Source organism: Corvus moneduloides, chromosome 5 (genome assembly GCF_009650955.1).
Source record: "Corvus moneduloides isolate bCorMon1 chromosome 5, bCorMon1.pri, whole genome shotgun sequence".
NCBI lineage: Eukaryota > Metazoa > Chordata > Aves > Passeriformes > Corvidae > Corvus > Corvus moneduloides.
This window is the reverse complement of record NC_045480.1, coordinates 46583987-46611545: the sequence shown is the minus strand read 5'-3', so window position 1 is coordinate 46611545 and position 27559 is coordinate 46583987. Positions and strand designations below refer to the sequence as shown.

The window sequence follows — 27559 nt, the reverse complement described above, 5'->3', positions numbered from 1 at the left end:
GTGGCATTCATTGCCATGTGTAGGATTGCACTGGCTTCTATCTTAGCTTTGTGATTCTCGAGGTGGTCACGTAGCAACTGCTTCATTTTCTAAACTCTAAACATCTATAGAAGTAGCGTAGGTTTCTGGGCTGGGAATTCTTAGCTAGATAACCTCAGAAAAAAACCCCAACTTTTCTCTGTGACAGAGTCTTATCTTTACATTGAGGAAAAATTAACCCTTTTAAGTGCTTTTTCTGTCAACTGGTAAGAAATTGTGCAAGACTATGGTACATGTGTTTTGTTTTATATTTTAAGCAGTTCTGAATACTCCTTCCTGATATTAGGTACAAAAGTGTTTAAATTTGACCTAAAACTGTTCCTACCTAAGCTAGTCTGCTACAGCTTCCCCAGGGAAAAATCCGACTGTGAAGCACTCTGGAGCAGCAAATAGGGCTGGGACTGGGGTCTTTAACTTGTCTAGTAATATCTGGTGTCACTGAAGGTTCTGTGGGATATTGTAGCAAGCCCCAACCTGCTGCCCTGAAAGGGCCTGGGTTTCCTGGAAGTCCTTTCTTACTTGCCAGTCCCCTTCAAATATTTTGGCTATCCAGCAATATGCAGATGTCTGTAAATGGGCACTTGAAGTGAACCCTCTCTCTTCATTTGAAGAGCATCTGTCAAAGAGAGGAGTGGTTTCTGTAGGAGGCTTTGGGGCTGTTATACAGTAGCTATCAGCAGGCACACTCTTACCTTCTGGTAAGCTTTGGAAAACTCCAAGTAGCTTGCTTCTCTCTGAATTTCTACAAATCAGCTTTGCATTTGCATGGGATTCATAGCTTGCCCCACAATGTTTCTGCCTTCCCTAGGCCTGTGGTAGGAGACATAAATACAGCTGGATGCACAAAGCTGTAGTGAAATGGTTGTGAATGGGAGGTCGCATCAATGATTAAGTTCATCTACTAAGATTCATAGAATCATTTAGGTTGGAAAAGACCTTTAAGGTCATCAACCGTAAACCTAACATGGCCATTTCCACTAAGCTGTGTTATTAAATGTAAATCCTGACAATCAAGCAAAATGCAAATTTTATCCCTGGTGCTGTCTCCACCTATCAGCTTGCCCTCTGCCCAGAGGATGCACTCAGTTCCCTTGGCCAGATCATTGATAAAGACATTAAACAGGGCTGGCCCCAACACCGAGCCCTGGGGAATCCCACTGGTGACCGTCCACATACTGGATGTAATGCCATTCACCAACACTTCCCGGGTCCTGCCACACAGCCAGTTTTTTACATGGCAAACAGTGCACCTATCCATGCCATGACCAGCCAAATTCTCCAGGAGAGTTTAGGGATCTGCAACCATAATCAAAGTTTAAAACTTGAGCATATGTGTTGTTGTCAGTTGAGAGATAGATAGTATTCATGTCAGAACCAAATAGGACAAAGCAATATGCAAGTCATCTCCATGGATCAGCCAAAGTAAAGATTTTCTAAACTCTGGGCATAAGGGTCTGTAAACTCCTAGTACCACCTGTTGCTATGTAACTGAGTCCAAAAAGAGGAAAAACCTGCATATTTTAAGGAGTTCTTCCACTCCCACAGAGAAAGAAGATCCTTTTAAAAAGTCGTCAGAAGAGGAAAAGGAGATTTTTAACTCTGAAAAGAAAACTGTTTGGGCTCATGAGGAGGGAAAAAACCATTTGTTGTGCCTTGACAAAAAGCGCCTTTAGACTCTGTCATGCACCAGTAAGGCAAAAAACCACATATAAGTAATAATGGGCTAGGATAGGGATCTTGTATACCTGCAAAAATTTTATCAAATACCAGCAAAAATTTATTTCCCATGAGTAATACTAGAACAGGAGCACATGGAGGCTTTAGGAACAACATTCTTCAAGATGTTCACAATTCTGCTGCTCACAATCCTAAGCTACCTGATCTAGAGGGCCCTGCTTGGAGCAGGAGGTTGGACTAGAGACCTGGAGAGGTCATTTCCACCTCACTTATTCTGTAGTTTGCAATAGCAACAGGCTGCCAGTGCATTTGCAACCAGCACCTCTGCTGTCCAAAGTCGGGTGTTACCAGAACCACCAGAACCACCCTGACAGGTCTGACTACTTATGAGAAAGCACCTCAGTCATCTGGAGTTCTGTGTGTAGGTGCACAGCAGAAAAATGCCTCTGAGCCTTCTGCTTAACTCCCCATCTCTTGCATTCAATCTCCTTGGGTGAAAACATCATGAAATGAGTGTCTAGGGTCAACAGCCTGCCATTAGGGAGTGATAAGATTACTTTATTCAGAACAGATAAAACACTCTCAGAGACTCAAGAAAGCCTCCAGGTCTTCAGAAATGGCAGTACTGAAAAACATGTGGCAGAGACCAGCAGGCTGTGAGCAGTTACAGACCAGGTCTCTCCCGTGTGTCCCTACTTCCAGGTCACCAGCATTTCCAATGCAACAGCAGGCTGGGCACAGAGAGCAGAGCTGGCCCCTTGTGTATTTTATTTTTCCCATGGCTCATGTTTGCCATGATTGGGCACACTGGCATTTCTACTGACCCAGCTGAGCTGTGGGAACGCCACTGAGCCTTTAAATGTACTGGGAACCCTGATCCATTCTGGCAGTCAGGAAAGCAGGACATGGTCAGGGGGTTGGGTGGCCAGGCTGCAAGCATCATGTTCATACAAAACAGGCTGCGAAGAGTAGATCACCCGCCCAAGCTGACACCCCACTGCAGAGCCAGTGATGTAACTGAGCAATTACACATCACACAGAGAAAGGATAACACTCTCAGCTCAGTAATGAGCAGACACACATGACCTCCTTGTACCCATCCTGTTTCTTTAACTTACTGAATTATTGTAACTCCCAGTCCCTATAAAGTAGTTGTGTCTGTACAAGTGGAGTCACTCTGGGACTGTGCTTCTTCATCCAAAGTTGTCTGTTCTTATCTCAATCCACAAGCGTTGTACTTTTTCCCAATTCTCCTCCCCATCCCAGCAGGAGTGGAGGGAGTGAGCAAGCAGCTGATGGTACTTAGTTGCAGACTGGGGTTAAACCATGGCACAGAAAAAGATCAGCAGTACTCAACTGAAGAAGTTCCCTTGGGAGGACCCTGGTCATCACAGGGAATAATGATGTGTCACAGCTCTTCCTGAGGCACACAGGCTTGCTCTGTAGCTGTGCAATTAATCTCTGAGTCTGAAGAGGGTTGAGAAGGGTGTTGCTGTGAACAGCAGGATGAATGTGGCCAAGCTCCAGAGCTCTGCACCAGGGTGAGATGTACAAGCTGCAGTGACCTTTGCTGGAACCAAGGGAGGGAGAATGAATTTCAAGTTAAGGACAAGCAGAAAGCAATCCAGGATGGCTGATATGCGGACATGTTAGCCTCTTCTTGCCACCTGCTTCTTCTCTTCCAGACTTCATGGTCCTCCCACCCTGCTAACCGAGGGTCAGTGAAGTGGCATTTTTAGCCAGAGAGAACTCCTTTGGCCATGCTTTCTCCTAGGCCAGAGAAGGTCCAGAGCAGATGAAAGTGCTCTACAGCACTGCCATGAACTGTTTCTTTTGAAGCTGTGCAGAGATCTAGCACAGAGAAGATGCTGCAGCACAGAATGAATATGCCCTGGAGAAATCCTTTCACCCTGGATGGTGCAAGTTTGTTCCTTCTTTGCTGCTGGCAGAAGTTTCCCAGTGGCACAACACAACAATGGAGGGTGAGGGGGAAGAGAAATCAAGTTGGGAACAATCAAGTCACAAGAACTCAAGGCTACCTTTACAGCCAGATACTTTCAAGCCAGCTCAGCCCCCCAAGTCAGCAAACCCATTTCTATGCACAGAACAGGTGAATGGGCAGCAGAGGCTAGAATCAGTATCTTGCTAAAATAGTATCTGCTAAGTGAAGTGTATTTCAAGGGAAGCAGGCTCTGGAAACCCCTGACAGTCTGTTCCAGTGCTCCCTTGCCATGCAGATAGGCCTGTGCTGGACAGCAGGAGTAGCACAGGGGTCACAGCTCTGCAGTGGGCTCCCTCGGCTCAGCCCTGCTGTGCCCACCCCACTGAGCAGGGCTTTCTGCGGCCAGACCAGAGACCTAAGAAACAGGAGGCATGGCCCTACATACATGGACCCTGGAGAAGATCTTACTAGCCAGGACTAGGCCTAGGATGGGAAACAGCCTTTGAAGAAGGGAGAAAAACCCACCCAGAGAAGCCAGACAGACTGGCTGTATGTAGCACCAGCCAGCCAAGAGACACTTGGAGCAACATGAGAGCAATCCCACACCGGTGCCAGAAGCCTTCCTTCTGCTTCAAACAGCCTCAGATTGGCAGTGAGCCTCCAGAGCCTTCCCTCACCGCTGATGGGAACTGGTCCCCCAGCCTTGGGTGTCCCCCAAACCACTTCCTTTCAGCAGGACAAGGTGCTAAAAGACGTGCTGTGACAAGAGTGTGACTTCCCTAAGCAGTGGTACGGCTTCGTTAGCTCAGGTTCCTTAGGCTGTTTGTGCTTGTTTGAGCCTGCTGGGCTCTTCTGTGTGTTGAGCACTCTCCAGCTGCTTGCCTGCAGCACTGCTCCCTGCTCCCATACTCCTCCCTGGAAAGCACCCCCATCCACCAGCCCAGTCACCATACCCTGAGACAGATGGCAAGGAGCACCCTCCTCCATCCTGGAGCCTCTCTGCCAGACACACTAGACACAGCCAACCCTCTGACAGTGCACTGCCTGAGCCCCCAGAGTTGGAGCAGGGGGTTGCTCCCAGGAGCAGGGGGTGTCCCACTGAGGGTGACTCGCTCCCTGGGGTGATGAGGCTGTCAGAGCAATGAGGAAGGCATCTGTGAGTGCCTCTGTTATGCTCACTCAACTGTCCTCATAGAGACGGCTGTGGGCAGCTAGCATCCTTTGTCACTGCCAGCTTTCCAGAAGCCCTCTTTATCAACCAGGTTGCTAAAGGGAACAACATTTTTAAAGTTAATTGCTTAGTGCGCTTGAAGCCACTCCCTGACACCCAGCAGGTGGAGCAGAGGGCCAGTCTCCATCACAGTATTTCCCTGTTCATTGTCACTCTGCAAGTGTTTCTAGTTGTCTGCCAGTGCCACAGGACACCACAGGTGCCACAGGGACCGTGGTGTGTGTCACACAGAGATGACCCATCCTGCCCATTGCCTGTGGCAATGCCCCAGCAGCTGGCAGCACCAGAATCACCTCTCTGCAGGTGCCCACCCAAACTGGTCTGACAGAAACCACAGGCTGCTGGCTGCATGACACCACTGCCATGAGGTGGGCACAAGGGCCAGGCATGCGTGGGCTCCCTGGCATGGGACAGCACAGGGGAAAATGTGGTTCTTGTCCTTCGTGGTGAAGGCTGCGTAAAGTCACAGGATGGTCAGCACCTGTGCTCACCCTGCTAAGACCCTCCAAGTAGGTCTTCAGGATAGCATTCCTGCTGCAACTGAGAGGGCCATGTTGGTGGCAGGCAAGTGTTTGGACAGAGCTCATCCCTGCTCTGGAGACGGATAAGGTCCCTTCACTGAGCTTGAAGTATTTGATCACTGAAGTGTCTCAGTCAGAACCTCCAAAACCAGGCAGCTTCAGGCTAGAGATTCAAAACAGAACAGATTTCAGCAGACATTCTCCAGCCTCCCGTCTCCCTAGAAAATGCACAGCCATCCGAGTCTGTGGAAGGGCACTCGCTCCCCTGCACTTAGCCCTGGCACTGCCAGGGCAGAGATGGATCTGCAAGTCTACTCTGTCCTCCTCCCTGCCTGCCTCTCACCAGTGCCGGAGCCCGTGTTTTCCTGGGCTGGGCACGGCAGCAGCTCCCATCCCACGTGTGTGCCCTGCCGGCTGTCTCTGCATGCTGCTGCACGTTCTGCCTACAAGCTATGGCAGCGCTGCTGGAAATCCTCCCGGCAAAGAACTGCATGTATCAACTCCCAGTTTAGTCACTTCAAAACAATCCGGTTAGTAAGAGTGAGAGTAGGGAGGAAGACTGTACCCCAGGCAGAGATTGCACATGGAAATACCAATGAGATGACACTGCTCTCTGAGAAGTATTGGAACAACTGGAGGAATAATAAAACACTGCAGTTTCTATCCACAGAACTGTATCCCACGGACAAAGTAAAGGCAGGGATCTTATTGGAAGTCACATCTGATTAGTATCTGTCTGGCCTGGATCTGTTCTACTGCTGAGGAGAGACAGGCTGAACCCTGCCCACTTAAAACAGAGGAAAATGCATGAAGCGGAGTGCAGAAAAGGCAACTGCTGAGCCCAGGCGCACATCCCTGCTCCAGCAGCAAGGACCCACCTGTGCCACCTCCTCTTGGCCCTGCCCAGGGCACGGTCTGGGTAAGCACTGTGTGCTGCTGGCTCTTGGGCTGCAACCAGTGTTGCTGCTCTCCTAGGGAAAAAACTGATCAAAAGAACAATGACTCAGTCAAGTTCCTGTGTGTTGGGATGTCCAACAAAGGCAATTGTTAGCTGTACCCTGAAGAACAACCAATCTCTTATGCTGTTATGGGGCAAGTGGGATATGGAGGTAGAATCTCATCTGGTTAGCTGCAAGAGTTTTCCTGTGAGTCAGTACTGGCTGGTTAGAAAACTCTTCTCTAACTGAATCGGAGCCAAAATATTCTGTAAAGCCTTCTTTCCAGCCACACGTTTTTTTGCATTAGCAGCCAGAAAACCCCAGCACACTAGGAAAAATAACCCAACAAACTGGAAAACTAAACAGAAGATGGCTTTTGAGGTTTTCCTTTGCATTGGGGTGTTCAGAGGGAGAAAGGAAGCTTTTGCTCTCTCTCTGACACTTGGGTTGGGGTGGAGTCTGGAAAGCACATATTTTTTAATTCACACACTCAGGAAAAAAAAAAAAATCTCTGCTTAATCCCCAGACAAGGGGTGCTGGTGCTAAGCCTTATTTTCAGGAAAGAAAACATGGCAAAATTTAAGAGACACATACATGAAAAGGAGGAAATATGAACAAGTCAGAAAAGTTAAATTATATCCCATTCTATCCTGATGGCTTGACAAGTTGCTTCCCCCCTCTCCTTTCCATGTTTTTCTTCCATGCTGTCTCCATGCAGTGTTAAAGGACAACATTTGGGCCAGGATGAGCATGAGCTGTGTGTCCAATGCCCACCCCACCTCCCCCCCAAGAGTGACTTCAGCCAATATCTTGCCATGGAGCAATATGGATGATATTCAAGCCTCTGCAGGAGGGGTCCAGAGGAGTGGGGTGCTGAATGCAGGCTGCAGCTGCCAACTCCTCCCTGCAATGCTTCAGTATTACGCAAAATTGTCAAATTCACATCACAACATCTGTACTTCTTCTCAACAGGAAAAAAGTCTCTGTGATGGGCCTGGATGCACCCTGCATTTTGTTTCTATTTAATCTAATTCTGCTGACAATGGACATCCTCTGGGAACAGGATCTCATCATATCAGGTGATACAGGTGATCAGCAGTACTTCGACCCTCTCCCAGGAGGAGAAATGGGGCCTAAAAGATTTTTAAAAAGGTCAGAAAAGCATTAACACATGCCAGCCAGATGTGAACAGATTTGTGACATGACTTTCACACTGTCACTGCACGACTCCTAGCACCTCTGAAACCATTTCAGTGGGGTGTCTCAGCCTGAATCACGTCACTGCCAGTGCTCCCAGTGCAAGTCTGGGCTGGGTTCACAGGCTAAGAGAAAAGGGTTTTTCCACATTAAAGGCTTTCTCTCTGTTGATGGTAACAAACAAGGGAAGAGAGGAGCCCATCCTGTTCCTGAGGGCCAGGTTACTCACATTTTGCAATGCTTGGGGCACATGCATGGAAGAAAAAAAAAAAAAAGACAGCATACAAACATAGGAAAATCTTTCTGGGCCAGAATATTTTCCCATCTGTCCTGTCACCAAGGCTGGCCAAGAGCAGATGCCAGAGCAGAGCATAGAGCAAGGGGCAGATAAGCAGCAATACCCCTGAGAGCTCCCCTAAGAAAATGTCAGTATGCAGCTCAGGACCTCTGCCTGGACTTTCCCAAAATGGGGTTGAAATCCACGGCTGAGTCTGGGGTCTGCTCCAGCCTCCTTGAATACACCCTGATGCCCCCAGCCACAGCTACTGGAGCCATCCCACTGGACACATTGTCCAATCTGCACCAATTGCCACCCATGCTCCTGTTGCTTAGCACCAGTGATAAACAGGGCATATTCCTTTGGCCAGGTGCCTGCCCAAGGCATGCAGGATCAAGTCTTCCCCCAAAAACCTCCTCTGGCAGCCACTGAACAGCACCATTTGGTTTATCAGGCAGTAAAGCCATCCCCGGATCTTGCTTGATCAATGTCATCCTGCCAGGAAGATTGACACAGGTCTGCCTGTCCTTCGGCACAGATCTCTTTGCAATCCCGTTGCCTTGGCCCATGTTTTCCCCAACATTACAAAACCTCTTCAGGGCAGTTTTGGCTCACTGCTAAACATATGGCAGGTTCCCTGCCTGGGTTTGTGCAGCCACTTCTCTCCAGGGTCAGGGCTCCCTGCCTCTGGCTCCAGTCAGCTCCACAGCTTTTTGCATTCTGTGCCAATTTGAGTTTTGCTCTGGCAGATAATCTCAGCCACTGCAAGCCATAGTCAATTTTTCATGAGCCCTTTCTTCAGCCTCTCTGATTTTCCAGCATCCCCTTCCAGCTGTCTATGAACTGAGAGAAAAATCAGCCCCTCCCACTGCACCCCACCCCACAAGATGCCTCTTTTTAAGCTGCTACCTAATGCTTCCAGAGCACCCCACTGGGAACTGCAGGCTCCTGGGCACTTTAATTGAGGAGAGGTCTTTGGCAGAAAGGATGCCCTTCTTGCCTCCCCATCCCCAGCCAGGCTGTGCCTCTGAGGGCACTTAGACTGCAGCAGCAGGACAGATCCAGGACCTAGTCCTGCCCTTACACGCGGCCTGGCGGGACCACATGGCTGACTAAAGTGACAGCAGGCTCAGGAATGTTAAAGCTGGACACATCATTTGCAGGATACTACAGCGCGATGAGAAGCCAGCCGTGCGCAGCAGCGAGCGCTGCCGGGCTCCATCAGCGAAGGCGGCAGCGGGGCTCCTTACGGCGGGGGCGCGGGATGCAGCGCGGCCGGGAGGGACAGGCGGGCTCGGCTGGAGCTCCGCTGGCAGAAGCGCGCTTTCCGCCGCACCCCGCTGCACCCTTCCGTAGCCCCGCAGGAAGCGGCCCCGGGCCCCGAGCGCGGCGGGGCGCGCCCCGACGGCTGCCGGGCCACCGGGAGCCCGCCGCGCACAGCCACGCGCGGAGCCCTGCCAAGGGGAGCGGGTGCCAAACCTGAATTACCAGCCCCGAGAGTGGCTGTGGATCCCGGCAGCTCCTGTGATTTGCGGCGGGTTTTTCAGGTCCCCGCCTGTCACACACACACGCAGATACTTAAGCAGTCACCCAAGGACCTGCGGGGTTCTTGTTTTACACACTTCTGGGCCCTGCCACCTCCAGGTAAGGACAAGCTTTGAGCTGGGGGTGCTGGGGTGGGTTTGCAGTTGGGCATGAGGGGATGGAGGGAGGAGCTGCCCTGTTAATGCTGATGCTGAGGAGGTCGGAGCTGCACCCAGCAGGGCAGGAAGGCTCATGCCCGGGGCAGACAGAAGGGCACGCAGGCAGGAGAGACCCCAGGCAGGGGCCACCACGGGGTCCTGCCTCTGCTACAGCAGCTGCTGCACTCCTGTTTTCTTTGTTCCCATCCGATATTATCTTCTAAAAGACTGGACGGGTAGTTTACAGGATGCGTGACAGGTGTTTTTTCCTTATTTATGGCAGGGCCCGGTTTATTTTTAAAGCCTCTGTCCCACCTTATCCTGTGCACCATGCTGGCTGATGTTATCCACAGCACTACACAGCAGGCGGCCGAGCAAAGCTCAGGACAGGACATGGCTCTGCAGCAGAGCAAGGGAGGGTAAGAGGGCTCGTTTGCATTGAGAACTGCTATTTTGATCCCTGCAGTGGCAGGAAATAGCTGCAAGCTAAAACCAGATGCAGATGCCTCCAGTCACATCCCAGCCCTGACAGTGGGAACACTGGGAAAGGGGTCAAGAAGCCCAGCAGAGGCTATGGGGCCCCATCAGCTTGGCAGGAGCTACCGCTCAGAGAGATTTCTAGGGGCTTCGGGTGCAGTAAATCGTTAGAAAGCTGCGCAGCCAGCCAGCTATTGTGACTACTGTTCAGAAAAGCAGAGCTGAGCAAACAGAGATCATGTCTTTTCTGGAAAAGTGGCAGACTTCTGCCAGGATAGTAAATGCTGACTGCACTAGCAGTGCTGGGCAAGCATGCTGGGAGACAGACTCCCATTTCAGGCCGGAGCTAGGTGTCCTGCTAGTAACCTCCAGGATGTCTCTGGGGAACTGAGTGCAGCCACAGGACATGGGCACAGTACTATATATTTATAATAAGACTTTCTCTTGCTGCAACTTGTGTCCATCAGCCATTACCTTTTGTCTGCTCCCTCCAAAATGGCCCTGAGGTGCATTTTAATGCCCTATCAGGCACACTAAGAGCACCAGGTGCTGTCACGTTGACAGCAATGCTGGTTGGAGCTGCCCACAGCCCAGGCAACCGCTGAACCACTTGCAAGCTTCTGCTCTCACACTGCTCCACCTAAAACCAAAATAGTCAGAGCCAAGCGTGAGTTCCCCGGGGGTCTTTAGCTTGACACATAGGACAGAGCAGGTGTGGTAGTTTCACTGTGACAGCGCATCTGGCATTGTCATTTCTGCCTAGCTGAGTAAACCCCAGCTGAATGACAACTGCAGCCCCACAGCCTTTCTGAATGGCTAGCATTCCTTGCACGGCAAAAGCAATTTTTTTTCAACACTGTCAAAAATTTAAGAGGAAAAAAGCAGTGAGAAGTGGTGATTTTCAGCAGCTAAGCCAAACAGCTGTGAGTCTCCATGTTTCTACCAGGCTTAAAGAAATGTGAGACAGTCACCTTTCCTGTACAGGGGAGAGATCCTGGACAGTCTGAAGGCCAGGCTGCAGGCCTAGGCTGAAATGAGGCTCCATTTAAGTAGTGGGTGGGTGACTAGTGGTCTCCGTAGGGCCAGTCAGGGCATTTAGGCATTCCTGGTGCCCTCAAGTCATGTCATATTCCCCCAATTTTTAGCACCTAGGATGTGCCAAGTGCTAGAGGCCATATGCTGCACAGGGGCCACATGGCTCCTGAAAGCCTCTAGGACCTAGTGGAGTGATGTGGGGAGACCTGCAAAGCCCTCCAGGCGCCCCAGGGTTTTTGCCTTTTCCTGAAACCCATCTCGCAACCTTGAGAGGTAAAAACTGTTCTCCTTCCAGAGCAGGGGTAGAGGGGACACAAAGAAAAGCCATCGGGCATCACATCCCACATGTTGGGGCACCCTGAGCTGCCAGCAGGTAGAAGATACTGTGTCCTGCGGGGAAATGCCTCAGGAACCTAGAGATAATCAGAAGCAGAAATAGCTGTGCAGGTGAAACATGAAAGCTGAAGCCTGTGTTCCCTATGCAAATCCATGCACACACATCAAGGTACATTAATGCGGCAGGCTGCAAACAATGATTTATGAACTGCCAAGTCATGTTCCTGCTGGTGGCCTGGGCTAGATGCATGATCTGGAGGTGATGAGGAGCCCTTTTTTGGCTGGGCTTTCTATGAGAAGGGCAGGTGGCTCAGTGGTGTGCTGATAGAGGAGGACAGGCATGACTTGTGGCCTGAGCTTGGCCTCATTTGCATTGTGACCTTGTGGAGAGCCTGGCAGCCACAGTGCTGGAGAGCAGCACCTCAGTTGCAGGGGTCCTCCTTGTACCCCTGCATCTTTTCCAGAGGTCTCCAAACACCTAAGGTAGGTGAGCAGCATTCAGCAGACTTCTACTACCTCACGTGCACGAGGAACTGAATTATGTCTGCCCCGTTCCTATATGGATGCTTCTGAACTGAGCTGACCCCAGGAAAACCAGGCAGCTGCAACGCTCTGCAGACAAGGCCAGCTTGTCTGTAGTCTTGCAGTACCTGGGGTTAAAGATGGTCTTTCCCCAGTCCATCCCGGGTTGGTGGATGATAGTGTCTACCAGCACTTCATCACGCTCAGAGGTGCTCCAGAGTTACACAACCACTGAGTTACAATGAGTATTTACCAAGTGACTCAAGCAGAGTGGGCTGTTTCACAACCAGCCCTGGTCTATTTATAAGCCCCTACTCAAATGCCAGAGGACTCTTTCATTAGTCAAAGCACTTTCTGCAGAGGAGACTCAGGGGGATCTTTGCTTTATGAGGTAAAGTTCAAAGAGGAGGATCTCTCCAGCCTCTCGCTAAGCCTGGCTCTTTGCAAGCTGCAAGACAGTTTTGAAGCTTACCTCCATCCTAGCAATTCTGTCAGCAAGTAAAAGCCCTGGGGCACTCAATACCCCAGCGTGCCTTAAGGTGGGTTATCAGTCAACCAAGAAAGCAGTTGGGTTTAAACCTATGCAGTAGGAGTGCAGCATGATGGATGTTCTGGGGTTATATCCCAGAGCCAAAGGGAAGGAGAAGCTGGACTGCAATGTGGAGGCAGGTCAGGTCTGCAGCAGATGGCCCACAGAAGTCCCGAGGTGGGCAAAGGGCTCCTGGCAGCACTGGAGAGCCAGCAACACCAACCAGCCAACCTGACAGAGACGGGCCGGGCAACTGGGACAGCAGGACAGCAGATCAAGAAAGGCCACATTTTTGCAACCAGCTCCTCCCCTGCCAATACCCCACAGCCTGGTTTCGGAAACACCACAGTGATTCAGCATCAAGGGACGTGTGCATGCTGTGTGGGGACAGTGCCTCGTGTTTTAGTTGACTGAACTGGCAAGCTTGACCCTCTGCCACGTGGAAACAAACTTGGAGCCCAGCAGAGGAGGGGTGTGGGACATACCCAAGATGCACCTGTTTTGCTTGTGCTTTTGGGCCAAATCTTCCAGAGATTGTGCAAAGCACAAGTGGGACAAATATTACTCTGGAGCAAAACATGGGCTTCTTGCTGCTGCCATTGCTGGGAGCACCTAGCACTGACCACAGGCAGAGGCAGCAAGTGCCTGAGCAACTAACATACACTGGGTACAGTCGTCGAGGACTGACCCCTCACTTATACACCAAAACCCAACCAACCAGTGATGCTCAGGAACAACAGGACTAACTGTTTATGCCCATGTGTGGTAACATTAAATATTACTTAAAACAATGCAGCTTACCGTCTCATGGCCAGCCACACTGCTAAGAGAAGGACCAGGACACTGACCAGGAGGGGAAATAGAGTGGTTGCTGGGTCAAAGACCATGCTCCCAGAAGATCTTGTATCCTCTGTTTTGTGATTCCTTTGCACAAACTTGCCTGATCACTGGGAAATAGGGACAAAAAAACCAACAACTCACTAGGCTAGATGCCAGATATTGTCCCTTCACCGAGAGGACAAATAATTTTTTAAACTAATATCTTTAAATTAACCCCCTGAACATGCCCATTTCTGTGACATCACTCCTAAGTGACGCCCAGGCCTAAATACGGCTGTAAACAGGAATCGTTCCCATGGGAGTCACACTGGCTATAAATACAGCAACAGGGGAGCGCTGAGCAGCCTGCAGCTTCCTGCCAGCTGAGGATGGTAAGGCAGCTCAGTGCTGGGCACTGCTGGCGTGCGGTCTCTGCACTGAGGAAACTGAGACAGGAGTTGCTGGGGGGCTGGCGCTCCCAGCTGAGTTCCCTGGCATGTCTTTGGGAAGGGAGTTGAGCCCTGCTGCAGCCAGAGGCCACGGCAGGGGGGGGGAGGGAGGCTGGTGGGGACACGGATTGCAAATCTGGGGCTCAGCAACTGTGGCCCCACTGGTGGCCACTCCCAGCTTGAGCAATGACACCGGCCCCTCTCTGCAGTGCCTGGCCCCATAGCCCTGCCCCAGGAGGAGATGGCCATGGAAAAGCCAGTGATTCCCACTGAGGAGCAGCTGGAGATCCTGGAGTACCACTTCTGCAAGGTGAACAAGCATCCTGACCCCACCACGCTGTGCCTCATCGCGGCGGAGACCGGGCTCTCTGAGGAGCAGACTCTGGTGAGTGTATGTCTCTCATCCCTCCCCTGGCACCAGCCCCACTCCCCCTGCATGCCTCTGTGCCCCACATCTCCTGCCTCTCCTGTCCTGGTCTCTCTATCATACACCTGCACCCGTCTGTCCCCTGCACAGGCTTCCTACAGCAGTCCCTGCCCCTCTCATGATGCCCCGACACTGCCTGCACTCCTCTGTGCCCCATGTGCTCCCTGCCTGCACTCCCTGGATCACTGTGCATCCTGCGTACTCCTCACTGCGCCTACAAGTCTCTTCTGCACCTCTGCAAACCCCAGCACACCCCTAACTCCACACTGCACCCACAGAGCTCTAATGCAACACAGCACCTCCCTGTACCCCACATCCTTCCTGCAACCCACGTGTTTCTGCTCCTGAATGTACAGCCCGTGCATGCTGCTCTTCCAAACCATTTCTGATAATCCTGGATGCACAAACTACTGCTGGCTTTAAGGTCTGAAGAAACTACTGTCATTTTCAAACAGACTGAGGATAGATGCAACTCCTGCAGGATGTGATGTGGGACATGCTCAGGCTCTGCACCCTCCGCCTCAGCGTCCCTAAGCCCAGGTGTCAGGCAAGTCTGTCAGCCTCTCCAGGAGACATAGAAGCCTCCAAATACCCCTCCACAGGGACAGGCTGCCCCTGTCTGGGAATTCCACCAAGCCCTGTGCTCCACCTGGCTACCTGCAGGCTACCATGGGCTTCAGAAGCAAACGGCTTCTTCCCAGTTCCTTCAGGTGGCAGTGCAGCTCACTGTGACGCAGGTGTCTACTAGACCCATAGCATTTATGGGTATAGAAAAGAAATCCAACCCACTGGAAAAGTTAACAGCAGTTTGCAGAGAGCTGCCAAGCCTGTCTCTCCCTCAGCAAAGCCAAAGGGATATAAAAGCCGAGCAGGCAATGTCAGCATTTAGCCTGTCCCAGGGAAAGATGCTGGGACAGCATCCATTGCACTGATAGTCCTCGGCTGGCGTGGATTGTGCTTTAGTGACAGGCAGGTATCAATCACTGCTTGTTTGAGGCAGCAAGGAGGCAGTACCCCTAAAATACCTTCTTCTCCATAGAAATGGCACTGTTCCTTTTTTTTTTCCTACAGCAAGTTGTAAACACAGGCCATATACACCCAAGGCACCTCTTTAGATGTCTTAAAATCTTCCCTGATAGCCATCTTTTTCCACTAGTCTAGAGTGCTCCGAGAGATCTGAAGATGAAGGTCATGTTAGGGACAGGATCAAGACTGGGGTGGTGAGCTGCAAAGTGCCTGCATTGCATAGAACACAGGGAGTCATTGCTCCTGACATCTGGAGAGCTTTATCGTCTAGAAATAGTAGCCATTTTAATAAAAAATTAAGTAACAATGAGATGCAAAGAGGAGATGGTGGTTTAGGACAGAAAGTGAAATTTTTGGGAGGAGGCTAGGCTGTCAGTCTTCTGACTGGATGTGGTCAAAGGCAGTGTGAGTGCGAGAGACACTTGTAGAGAGCACCGAGGTTGTATCATTACGGACCATAATAGCTTCAAAAATAGCCATGAACAAATATAGCAACAAAATGAGCTGCAACAAAAGGAATCACAGGCACATTGCCAAACAAAAGGCTAAGCTGTGTTTCCGGCACATGACTTATATCTCTTCTCTTACTTTTCTTCTTAGGTAGTGTAGCTTTAACCAGATACATTTTATCTATTTTTAATTTTGTCTGTGTTGAAGTGGAATCAGCAGCTCTTGGAATGGGCTTGCAGATGCTAAGTTACTACAGACATAGTGCTAAGTTACTCCTAACATAGACATGCATATTGCCTGAAGACCAAGACAATTTTTAAACAATTTAAAAAATATATTTGTTCTTAAATTTGTTGAGTGCCACCTCTCATGCTTTCTGAAACAGGTGAGCTTTTGATTCCTGTCAGTTTTGGACCTGCAAGTGATTGTTTCACTGCTCCAGTCATTTAAACAGACACCATCCAGCTCCTTAGCCAGTCTGTTACTCTGTTTGCAAGAAAAAACCTGGACGCACAGCAATAAGGACTTACCCATGCTTGTCAAGGTCTGAAGTGAGCAAGAGAAATGAATTGGAAAGAGGTGCAGATGTAGGTTAAAAGACCGTTCGGTCAGGAGCAACTGTCCTGCTGCCTGTACTGCCCGGGAACAGCACCTTGCTACAAGGCAGCAGCACCAGGAGTTCCCCTCACGTGGTCCCACGTGCTGACCACATCTGCACCTTGAGCAAAGTTATTCGGAGGCTTCACTCAGCCCAGTGCACTCAAACTCTGTTTTGTTCTTTCTCTCCAGAAATGGTTCAAGCAGCGCCTGGCAGAGTGGAGGAAGTCTGAAGGGCTGCCCTCAGAAAGCGGGTCTGTCAGGGACTAGAGGATGCTGCTCCAATCCCCTTGCCTCTTATAAATGATGGTGAAGCTCTTCAGAGTGGGTTTCCTTGGGGTTCTTCTGTTGCAATAGGTTTTGCGATACAAATACTCTGCTATTTAACATAAGTTTTATTTAACATGTACATAACCAGAAAAAATCCCATTTTATATATATGTATATACATGTGTGTATACAACTTTTGATGGCTGATAACCTGTCTAGTGATTCCAAACCATTAACAGCAGCTGCACAGGAAAATGCAATTTCATGCCCTTGTCCCAGGCTTGCAGGAAATTTGCCATGATGTATGTTCAAATATAGAAGGAAGAAATAAAGATGCCTTTTCCTTACAATCCTCAGAAGCAAAGTATGTGTGCTAGCTTTAAGGTACAGATCATCCAAAGAGTAGGACATCTGGAAAACCAGGTATGTTGTTCAGGTGACCTGGTTTGGCTCAACATGCCTGAATCAGCTCTGGATACTGGCAAACCAAGTGCCTAGACCATAATCAGACCAAGCGAAGCACCCCTTGAATGCCTTTTTTTACCTTTCTGTTAAAGGTCACTAAAGAGAAAGAACTCGTGGCTTGTTTTGGGATTTTTCCCAGTGCAATAATAAGTTTTTTGATGAGAGGAGCTGTGTTGTCCCTGCTCGTGCTCCCTGCCCCCATGACAGGAGGCGGACTCCTTCCTCTGGAAGGGCAGCATTTCTCCCAGGCAGCCTCAGTGGGCACTGTGGGTTTCCCCTCTTGCCACAGGGACAGCCATGAGCAGCCTCATCTCCTAAGGCACCTGTGGGTCCATGCATGGCAGCCCACACAGCCCCACACATACCCTAACTGCCAGGGTGGCAGAGGCTGGTGGTGCTGGGGTTCCCCCACAGGGTAGGGGCTTTAGGGGAAGACCCCAGTCTCCTCCTGGCCATTCTCAAGCCTGAGGAATGCAGTTGCACTGGGCCTCTTGCACAAAGTCCAAACTCTCATCCATCCTGGCATAGGGCAATGTCTGCTCTAAAAATAACCAGCACCATTGCCCAGTGACCTTACCTTGTTCAAAAGCCTTCAAAAGTCCTCTGCTTAGTGGATTATTGAATCAATTAATGGATCCTCTGATTAATCCCCTTCTGGTTTGTGGTCACCTGCCCTCTACTCCTTTGGAAGGAGAACCATCTTAACACAGGGAAGATTAAAATACATTGGCTCTGAAACTGCCATATGCTTTCATTTGTGGCTTTTTTCTCTTCCTGGTGAGCATCTCTCTTGCCTCAGTATCTCCAGCCTGTCGCCAGTGGTTGGGCAGCCAGTGCAAAACACACCGACCTTGTAGGAAACAGATAAAAGCATTCTCCCTTATGCCATGCCCCACACAGGCTGTGTTGTTCCCCTGCAATCCAGCTGCCAAAGTGACTCACCCACAGACCCAGCTGGAGCTCAGAATTTGTTCTGCAGACTCTGGCATCAATACCTGTTTTCTGCTTAGCCCTTGCAGTGTGCCTTCTCTCTTACTCTGAGGGGAAATCTGCTTTTTTGAGTTAGGCTCCAAAAATCCCAATGCAGAGCTCTCTTATTTTGTCTGGGGTCACACAACTGAGTATCTGAACCACACAGATTTAACCCAGCTATGTAACTGGGTCTGCCTGTTCTCCAGGCATTTGAGAAAACAGGCCCCAAATCCAAGCCAATTCAACATACATTGTAGCCTTTTGTATATCTACTTCTGTCACAAGCACAAAACTTCTGGGTGTCAGGAGATGTTTAAACTTCAGCAAAAATTTTTGAACCCAAATTCAGGAGTTGTGTTGCATCAGCTTACTGCATGCTCTTGGGTTTGGTTTGCCACACTTCCCTGCATGAAAGGACAGTTCCTTCCCCCAGCAGTTGTTTTGTTACATCTTAAACTATTACAGCAAAACAATCAAGAGAGAAACTTCAGACATAACCCATCCTAGGGAGAGAATCTTCCCACATTTGGTCAAATTCTGTTAATTTTCCCTGAAGACTAATCTTAAGGAATGATGATTTTATTTGAATTCCCAGAAAGTGTTACTGCTGAGTGCTGCCTCTGTGCTCTGTTCAAGTAGATTTTCCAGCCATTGCACAGAGAGAGTGATGTTCAAGGGGTGATGTGGGCAGCTGGCAGGAGCATTTCTGAGGGAGCTTAGCGCAGAATTGGTTGAGCTAGTTCTTGGAGCCGCTGAGAACAAGCTGCCTTCAAAGCAGCCTCCTTCACTCTGAATGCATCTGGGTTGTATGCAGTCAAGCCCACACGAGGTCTGGAGGAGAGAGGGTAGGGATGGTCAATCCTGACTGGAGCAAGGCCAGCTGTCAGCTGCCTGCCAGCTCCCACACCTTCACCTATGCCTGCCCTTCCCTGTCAAGGGAGGACAAAAGGCATCACACCTCCACTGTTGTTGTCAGGAGAGGGACATCTCTCACAGCTGCTACAGCCAGGCATTCCCTCACCCTCTGTGAATCCTCCCCAGCACATCCTGCAGACTGGGCTGAGGTCAGCTGCAACGTGCTGGGCAACATGAATGTCGTACACTCTGCCCTTTGTCAGCTGGTTGATTTTTATAACTGCAATTAATAAGAAGTCCCAAACAGTAATTCCTGCTGGAATTAGAAAGTTCCTGCTTCTTCTCTTTTGACTCTCCTTCCACCTCAAAAGGGCTTTTTAAACTGCAATCCATGTAGCATTAACACATCCAGACATGTAAAATCCATGCATGTTGGCAGAGCGCTTCCTAATCTTGGCCTAATCTCTCTGGCCAAACACAAATGAACTAGGTGCCACGAGCCACACAAAATGGGCTGGCAGCTGATCATTTCCCCGTGACAGGGAAGCAGTACCTACCTTGCGCTAGGCTGGGCCAGCTCCAGAACCCTTGGTGTAGCCACTGCGCGCTTGGCAGCCTCTGTCACAGGCCACTCGGGATCCCGCGGGTGTGCATAGTCTGCGTGGAGTTGTTTTGGCCTCGACAGCTCAATGGTCCGAGGGCTCGCAATTACCTTCTGAGACCTGGAAACCTGTGAAAGAATGGGGAAGAAGGTCCTTAGAGGTGCTTCTGGCATTTAGGGGTGCTCAGCCTGCAACTAACTCAGTGTAACCAGGTTCACAGCCACTGACCACATGCAGATGGGACACGATCCTGTCCTCAGCTGTGTTTGGCACCAGACAAACCGTAGAAGGAGAAATCACTGCCTGGCCAGTCCCACAACCTGCCCTCCAGCCTCCTATTACCCACAGCCCTTTGCCCAACCCACGCCCAGCACCAGAGATCCCAGTTAGGCACTTGTCCACCTCTCTCCATCCCCACAAATGCAGGCTAGGCACATCTCCACCATTCTCTGGGGATTTGTGCTGGGAGTCAGTTCATGCACTGAATGGAGCACAAGCCCTGCTTTCCAGCTCAGGAAGCAGCTGTGCCAGCCTCATGGAGAGAAGCATGAGGGCTGGATGAAGAGAGCCATGAGTGACTGAGCTCCCGTGCCCTCTCCTCTGCCAAGAGTCCCATCCATGTAGGGTCCTGGGTGATGCTGCCTTACCGCAGAGATGGCAGGACCAGGATGGGTGTGCCTAGAGCAGCACGTCATCTCCCTGATCAAGGGCTCTGCCAGTTGCTGGATCCGCGCCGATGCACTGGCCGAGGTCGCAAACTTGGAAACCTCTGTTGGCACCTGCATGGGTCCAGAATGGGGAAGGGATGTGCAGACACAGAGCTTGTACAGCAGCCCATAGGGACATGCTCCCTCTCCACAAGGATGAGCAGCCCAGCACCCTTCCTCTGCAGACATGGTCACTTACTTTTTCAGAAGCTATTATTTTTCTTTCACCTGAACTATTCGATAATTTTGGTGCTACAGGGATTCCCCAGCTGTTGCCCACTCAGAGCCAGGAGGGGAGTGCCTGTAATGAGACCCTGTGTAGCCAGGTAAAAGTGCAGAGGAATTTCTTCCATGTTTTTAATATTCATCTTCCAGTCTGAATCAAGTGACTTCCCTGCTAAGGAGAGACACTCAGATTTCAGGGTAAATTTGCTGGTACAGTTAACTGCATTCCTACAGAAAAAAATGATTACTTCTCCAGCAGGGGACTTCTTCCCCTATTTTTCACAGGGTTACTGTTGCCCAGTCCTGCTCCAGCCCAGCCTCCCATTTCCCAGCCCCAGAGGTTGCATGCAGAAAACCTAGCCTTTGCCATGGAAATGAGTGTAATCTGAGATTGCTCCAATCCCTTTCACCCCTGCCAAAGCAATGACCCACCTAAAAGGAACAAGCTCAGAAATATGTCTCTAAATTAGGCTTCTAGTAAATTGTAGTTAAAATATACACAGGGATTGCAATCTCATGCCCCCTGTGTACTCAGACAGGAGCACAGCTGCCCAGCTACAAACATGACTACTCCCTAAGAGCTAAACACACCATTTCCAACAGGTCTCTCCACTTTCCCAGGCTGCTTTATCAGAGGATGCAGCCCAGATGCCTCCCTTGGCTCTCCTGCTATACTAGGCTGCTCCAACCTGCCTGTTTTTTGTCTCCCAGCAGGAGATTTGCAAAGACAACATTCTTCTCTGAAAACGCACTTTCTCTCAGTGTCATAAACCCCAGCAGAACCAGACAGCTTCTCCCCTCCAGAGCACACACTGGGCACATCCAGAGGTGGCACATCCAGGGGTGGCATACTGCATCTAAAATCTCAGGACAGTTTGCTGCATCCCTGCACCCTCCAAATCTCACTCAACCTCCTCCTCACCTCTCTGGCCGGCAGGAAGTCTGGGTGCAGCAGCTTTGGCCGGGCAAGCTCCAGGATCCGCTGGGAGGCATTATAGTTCCGTGCAGCCGGGGACACGGGCCACTCGGGGGACTCACGGGCTCTGGAAGCAGAGAGTCACGGCATGCCACTCACAGATATTCCCCACTCCGCCTGCAGCTGGTGTGTCTAAGCCTCACATTTGCTGCAGTAGAAGGCAGCTTTGTCTTGTGGCCATTTCAGTGCAGAACTCATCCCACGAGAGAATCCAGAAGTTCTAATCCCAGCAGAGACTCTGCTCTGCATTTTGCCCTCTGTTTACCCATCCTCTGTTCCTGCATTTATTACTTTGAAGATGCACTGATGCTACAAGGCCCGAGGCCCTACCTATACCACCCTATAGGCTTTCTAGCCTCTCACCTTTGTTCCAGGTAAGCAGCGAGGTATTTTTTAGGTTCAGCCAACCTCAGCAGCCGTTCAGAAGGGTAGCCAAACTTCGCTAGCGGGGGACGCCCACCGATCACTGGTCTGCATCTGTACAGAAGGAAGGATTTTGAGGAACAGAACGAAAGAGTCAGCAAAAGGCAACTGACAGAGAACATGATCCTAGCAGATGGTAACCTAAGTCTGGTTAACATCTATGCCTGCTGCATGTACAAAAGCTGGCCCTGGTGCACATGGAAAAGCCATGAACAAATAGGCATTTATACCTGAGATTTCCTCACTTTAAATGCTGTTTGCATCTGAAGAGTCCTCTTTTAAGCGCCCTCAGTGCATTCAAAGTCTAGGCTTTTCCTGGACCATTTAAAGAAGCTGCCCCACAACAGCCAGCAGCATTTATGTTGGTCAGCTCTGCCAATTCAGAAACCTCTTTGTTACAATGGCTTGACAGCACCTTGTGCCCTTGTAGCTCCTTTCATCATGGTATCTCCCCTAGTGCCTTGTTCATCCAGCTTTCAATCAAGCTTAACTGCTGGACTATGCCTGTCATCACCAAGGAAGAAGCAAGCAGAGGTAAGCAGAAAGGCAGGAAGGGCTGTCATATAGACACCTTTAGCAAGAGGAAGAAGCTCTCAGAGGGATGAGAGCCCATCACTGATGACATTGGCAGAGGGGATAAAACTACAGACATGCATGTCTTGACATCCTTCCAGGCAGAGGAGAGCCAGGAGTGCAACACAGTTCCATCTCCATCCTCATTGCTAGGACTTCTTACAGATGAGCAACCACCATCCTGACTCCACAAGAGCTTCATCTCCTCCAACAGAGCTACAGATGACTTGCTTCAAGTAATGCAGCATCATCTAGCACCACTGTGATTTATACTTTTTACATAATTTTTCATTCCAATTACAAAGCATGGTCTAGTTTTTCACCATGCAGTGACAGCAGAGGTTTAACTCAAGGCAAGAGACCTGGATTCCTTCCAGCAGCAGAACACTGCAAGACTTCTCTGTTCTTAACCTTATCTTAAAGATTTAGGTCAGACTCCAAGAGGATGCAGGGGATCATTAACTGTGTCCAGATGCCTGTCTGGGCTGCATCAGCCCCAATAGGACAGGGAACATTCTAGGGACAGTTCCTCTCTACTCGCAGGTGCAACACACACATTCCATCAAGGAATGCATGCATGCACATGATGTCTACTTCAAACCAAAGCAGAGCTGTTGGATGGGTATTTTTGTTACAGCAGAGGAACATGCTCCCTTGTGCTTGGAGACTGAGATCAAGACAAGCTCCTATGGCAGCTGATGGGAACCCAGAGCTCTAATCAGACCAGCAACTATGTGTTGCAGAAGTCCTTCTCACAGCTGGGAAGTGGGTATGAGGAAATAAAAAGGCACCAAAATCTAGCACTCGCCAGTTCCTCCCCATTTTGGAAGTCAAGTACTCAGGGTGACTATGCTCCCATAGCACTTTCTTCCCTGCTTCAGCCAGCCCCTGTTCCAAGCACAAAACAGCCTGGTGAGTTTCAGTGCCATGGAGCTACCTGTGGGGCAGCCTTTTCAGGAGAGGACATCGCATCTCCCCTTTCCCTGGGAGCCAGTATGCCCCCCTAGAGAACATGCTCTGAGCTGCCTCCTTCCCCAGGATGTGCTACCACGTCACTGACCTGCACTGGTACTCGCTATAATCTTTCTTGGGCTTGGACAGTGACAATATTCTTGCAGATGGTCGAGCTGTCATAGCACCCCATGAGGGGGTCCATATCATCTGTTGGGTTCCCCACACAAGCCTAGCAAGAACAGCAAGATTGTGAAATTTTAGTAACATGCACAAGTTATGAAACATGAAATGTGTTTGCTGGGGCTATCCTTCCCTGCCTAGGATGGAACACACACACATACACACGCCCTATGGCTCCCCACACCTGCAAAATGCCACTACCACCCCCTGCGCATTCACCTTCTGTGGCACTGAATTTCCCAACACTCTCCTGCTGGTTGTTGTCAACTAAAAAACAAAAGAGTTTTGAAGTGATAGCTCTGGTTTTAGTTACCAGTGGATGTGCAGAAAGGGTCATTTCATTACTTCTCTGAAACCCCTGGGGGAGTTTCATCATTGCATTTCTTTTGCCTCACTGTTACCACCTAACTATACCACAGGTATGACAGTAAAAATAGTAATAATGTTACAGTCAGGGTGTGCCGTGGAAAGTGGGTGAGGTTTTACAGCAGGTTAGTGGTTACTCTCCTGTGCCCAGGGCAAATTTGGAGTTGCTCATCCCTCAGTGAGAGGCCATGGTGGGAGAGGGTACCAGGGTAGTCAGGACAGGGAACAGCAGGGCAATGGGTTTGTGGAGCCTTTTTCGAGACCCACACAGGTAACGGAGAAGAGATGTTATCAAGATACTGTTGCCCTGGCTTGTCAAGCTGTAGTTTGATCACATCATGCAGACAGCAGCTCTGTTCCTAAAGCTGGACTGTATCCTCCAGGACAGAGCAGCCTGTGGCTCCCATGAGTCTGGTCACCTTGCACCACACACACCATCCTACCCCACAAAATCTCAGTTGGGCAGCTCAGATCAGATGGGGCAACAAAGGCAAGGCTTGAGTCAAGCCCAGTTTTTTGATTGAAAACTTGAAAGAGAAAATTGGAGGGAGCCCTTAAAGCATGGAACATCTCAGTCTGCTTTTCTGGAGACAGCGGGGAAAGCAGTAGCAAGACAATGGCCAAGGGTCTGCTCTGGTTGAGCCCTGTCAGTCTCCAGCCCTCGAGCAAGCACTGTTTGAGCACCTACTTACCTGGGACTGCTGTCACAAAATCGTTGCTTGGGTTCTGCAAGTACATGTATCCTGTCAAAATTGCAGAAAAGGACAAACATGCCATCATCATAACTTAAACCAACAAAGCATGAAGAAGCTACTGCTGTACTCAAAGCCATATAAACACTCTCAAGCCCCTGTGCTTTTGCCTCCATTCCCTTGACAGAGTGTGTTTAAGGACCTCTCTCTTCAAGTACTTTCCATCCATTTCATCTGGCAAACTCACCAGCCCATGATTTTTTGTGTTTTCTCTTGGACTGCAGAGACACAAATTTGCAATTCTGCCTCCACTGAAAGGTCCCTCTGGGAAATGGCTAGGGGAGCGGGAAGGAACTTTTCTGGTCAATAACATACCATGAAACCTCTGCAGGTACGAGAGGGATGCTCTCCCAGCCTATGGGAGCCCAGATGAAGAAACACCTGTTAGCACCACCTTTGTGGTTTACTAAAAGGCACCATGGAGACAGCACTGTGTTCCCACATGGCTTTAGGAGCACATTTTATTTCACTCCATTTAGCACAGAGGTCCTAGATGCTACAGAGACACAGGAACATACACAGTCTGTGCCCTAGGAGCAGCTCTGGAAATGTTTTTCCTGAATATACAACAGACCAAAACCTTTCAGGAAGATCAGCTATCACTGCTGAGGCCTGAAATCCTAGTGACTGGGAAGTGCTTGAAATTTAAGAGCCTCGGTACAGAAAGAAGAACAAGATGATCCAGTGCCACAAGTGTATTACACAACTCCTCAATGTCACAGACCAAGCCCATACCCACCCACTGTGGCAACAGGTGCCTACCCACAGCCAGCTGGTGAACAACCACACTGTGCAGGCACCTATGGAAGTGCCCCACCATGGAAAAAGCAGAGAAGGTGGAAGCCTGGGGCATTGCTTCCCGCTCTGTATCACCTGGCAAAGATGCCTAGCATAGCCCTAGAGAAGAGCAAGGACACCAGCAGAGAGTGATACTTGCCAACAGAAAACAATCTGTGCTTTGGGGACACACCTGTGGTTTCTCTGATGGGGCTAATACTGCTAGTAAGATGCCAAGCCCTGGCAAATGCTTGTCAGAATACCCAGCACCACAGAGATCCCTGAAATGGCAGGCTGCTGTTACAGCACCTTCACTGCACGTTCCCTGTGAGATGCCTGTCCTGCCTCACTTGGGCCACAGTGCTGCAAACACGGCTCCTGCTGAGATCCCAGAGAGGCAACTGCCTGTAGGACTTTGGCCCCCTGCCACTAGTTCAAGACAGGACATGGTCAGGAAGGCAGATGTCATTTCAGGAGCCAAAACCCAGTTTCAGTTCTTTATTCCCAAGCGGCTCCCCAGAGGGTTTTCCTTGCAAAGGTGCAAGGGGGTGAAGGATTAGCACACAGAGGTCCCCCCCAGCCTAGCTGTATTGCAGAGCTGGCTCTATCTCTGCAAGCAGGCCCATTGCTTTTCCTCAACCGCTGGCACAGGCCCAGCGCACAGCCACAGCCAAATCTAGCACAACGTGCACATGGCCCTAGTGCCCCACACTGCTGTGCAAAGCTTGCACCATGATCCGGCCAAGGAAAGAGTCCCACGTACACTCAGATCACGTCTCTCAACTCACTTGACAATCTTTGCGTTTTTTTGCCAATTACAAAAAATTAGTTTTATCACAGCAAAAAGATAGATAGATAGATAGATAGATAGATGATAGATAGACAGATATCCTCACACAGGATGCACCCACAGCAGCTCTGCAACTTGAAGGAGTTAAACCACCTCACTGACAAGACAGCCCTGGTGGAGCCTTTGTTGTTTGGACCTGCTCATGCTTCCCAGCAAGGAAAATGAGGCCTTGCTTCAGCCAGACATAGAAACACCTCCCCTCCACTGTCTGAGCATTCACAGACTCATTGCTTAAGGGGGATCAACTCCTTTTGAGATCAGTTCCTTGTAAAGCAGTCACAGCTTCCGTTTTGAAGAGGCAGGATGTTTGTTAGAAGCTGAGGTAAGGGCAAAACTGGGCATCATTTCCTCTCAAGTATTTATCACAGTATCATCCAATATACGGACTCACTGCTTGGTGTAAATCCCTGACTGAGCCCTCTCAAGAGACATGGAGCATGGCCTGAACACCCAGCCAGGAGGCTGAGAGGGCTTCTTACCTGCTGCGTGGGCGGTGTACACATGTGTAAGAAGATGTATAAGATGAAACTGCAAAAACAAGAACAGGTGAATTTAAAAGCTTGGTAGCACCCAGAGCCTGGGCTGCCTGCTCTTTAGTGTGCAATAATCATATGGCAGATGAAGTTTGTGCATCTCCTTAGGATAGTTGCTCAGAAGACGTCTGCATTCTTTTTCCCTGCTACCTTCCTCTCCAGTGGTTGCTCCTCACGGGGGGATGCTGGCAGCCCCCAAGGCTGCAGGATAGAGCAGCCCCAGCACTACATCCTCCTCCTGGCACAGTGGTCACCAGCCTGCGGGCTCCCACCCGACTCAGTGTAGCCACCCCTTACGACCGCCTTCAGTAGCTTCCAGGGGAGGTTTTCAGAGCCTCGGGGAATAGCAACCGTGTTAAACTGGGACTCGGCGCCAGCACAAAACAACCTGCCGTGTTTTAAGACGGGGGTGGGAGACACGGGATGACAGGAAAACCAGCGACACGTGCAGCCAGGTGCCATGGCAGCGATGGCCACGAAAACGGGGCCGGCATCCCGCACTCCCCGCCGCGGTGCTCGAGGCCTGCCGGCGCCAGCCAGCCCACCGTGCCCGGGAGCCCTCCCTGCCAGAGCCCACCGCGGCCGGGTGCGGGGCCGGGGCTCGGCGGAGGAGCCACTCCCCCCCGCGGGCCCCGGCGCCGCTGGGCCCCGGCCGCCCCGGCCCCACGCACCGTAGATGTCCCCGGCCGCCCCGGCCCCACGCACCGTAGATGTCCCCGGCCGCCGCCATGGCCCGGCCCGGCCCCGCCCAACGGCTCCGCCCGCCCCGCCGGGCCCGGCACACACACGGCGCTGCCGGCGGCAGCCCGAGCCGGGCCCCGGCCGCAGCCCACGGGTGACGCGGCCCCCGTCATGGTGGCTGTCCCAGAGAGGCCTCGGGAGCCTCCCGCATCCCAACATCTTGTTCC

General features: G+C 50.6%; 2 protein-coding genes across 7 annotated transcripts; one reads left to right on the top strand and one right to left on the bottom strand.

Moving 5' to 3' along the window:
- Nucleotides 1–9264: 9264 nt before the first annotated feature.
- Nucleotides 9265–16791, top strand: HOPX (HOP homeobox). 3 transcript variants are annotated; one of them, XM_032108448.1, is made up of 3 exons: nt 9265–9466; nt 13881–14056; nt 16364–16791. In XM_032108448.1, exons 2-3 carry the CDS (start codon nt 13913–13915, stop codon nt 16439–16441), a joined length of 222 nt encoding a protein of 73 aa, XP_031964339.1. In that variant the 5' UTR covers nt 9265–9466; nt 13881–13912; the 3' UTR covers nt 16442–16791. The 3 variants fall into 3 exon arrangements, with proteins under 3 accessions (XP_031964339.1, XP_031964341.1, XP_031964340.1); XM_032108450.1 differs by lacking the exon at nt 9265–9466 and adding an exon at nt 13516–13614; XM_032108449.1 differs by lacking the exon at nt 9265–9466 and adding an exon at nt 13618–13716.
- THEGL (theg spermatid protein like) lies at nt 16549–27393 on the bottom strand. Of its 4 annotated transcripts, XM_032108444.1 has the most exons (9): nt 27357–27393; nt 26598–26646; nt 24432–24482; nt 23300–23422; nt 21607–21720; nt 21190–21310; nt 19983–20114; nt 19291–19463; nt 16549–18709 (listed from the first exon to the last, which is right to left on the bottom strand). In XM_032108444.1, exons 1-9 carry the CDS (start codon nt 27379–27381, stop codon nt 18595–18597), a joined length of 903 nt encoding a protein of 300 aa, XP_031964335.1. In that variant the 5' UTR covers nt 27382–27393; the 3' UTR covers nt 16549–18594. The 4 variants fall into 4 exon arrangements, with proteins under 4 accessions (XP_031964335.1, XP_031964338.1, XP_031964334.1 ...); XM_032108447.1 differs by lacking the exon at nt 23300–23422; XM_032108443.1 differs by lacking the exons at nt 26598–26646; nt 27357–27393 and having other exon boundaries at nt 24432–26591.
- Nucleotides 27394–27559: the final 166 nt, after the last annotated feature.

Coding starts and splice junctions, on each gene's coding strand:
- HOPX (XM_032108448.1), top strand. CDS start 13,913: ATGGCCATGGAAAAGCCAGTGATTCCCACTGAGGAGCAGCTGGAGATC. Junction 14,057..16,363: donor TCTCTGAGGAGCAGACTCTG/GTGAGTGTATGT, acceptor CTTTCTCTCCAG/AAATGGTTCAAGCAGCGCCT.
- THEGL (XM_032108443.1), bottom strand. CDS start 24,607: ATGGAGGCAAAAGCACAGGGGCTTGAGAGTGTTTATATGGCTTTGAGT. Junction 21,721..23,299: donor TATAGCGAGTACCAGTGCAG/GTCAGTGACGTG, acceptor CCTTCTGTACAG/ATGCAGACCAGTGATCGGTG. Junction 18,710..19,290: donor CTGGCCCAGCCTAGCGCAAG/GTAGGTACTGCT, acceptor TCTCTCCTCCAG/ACCTCGTGTGGGCTTGACTG.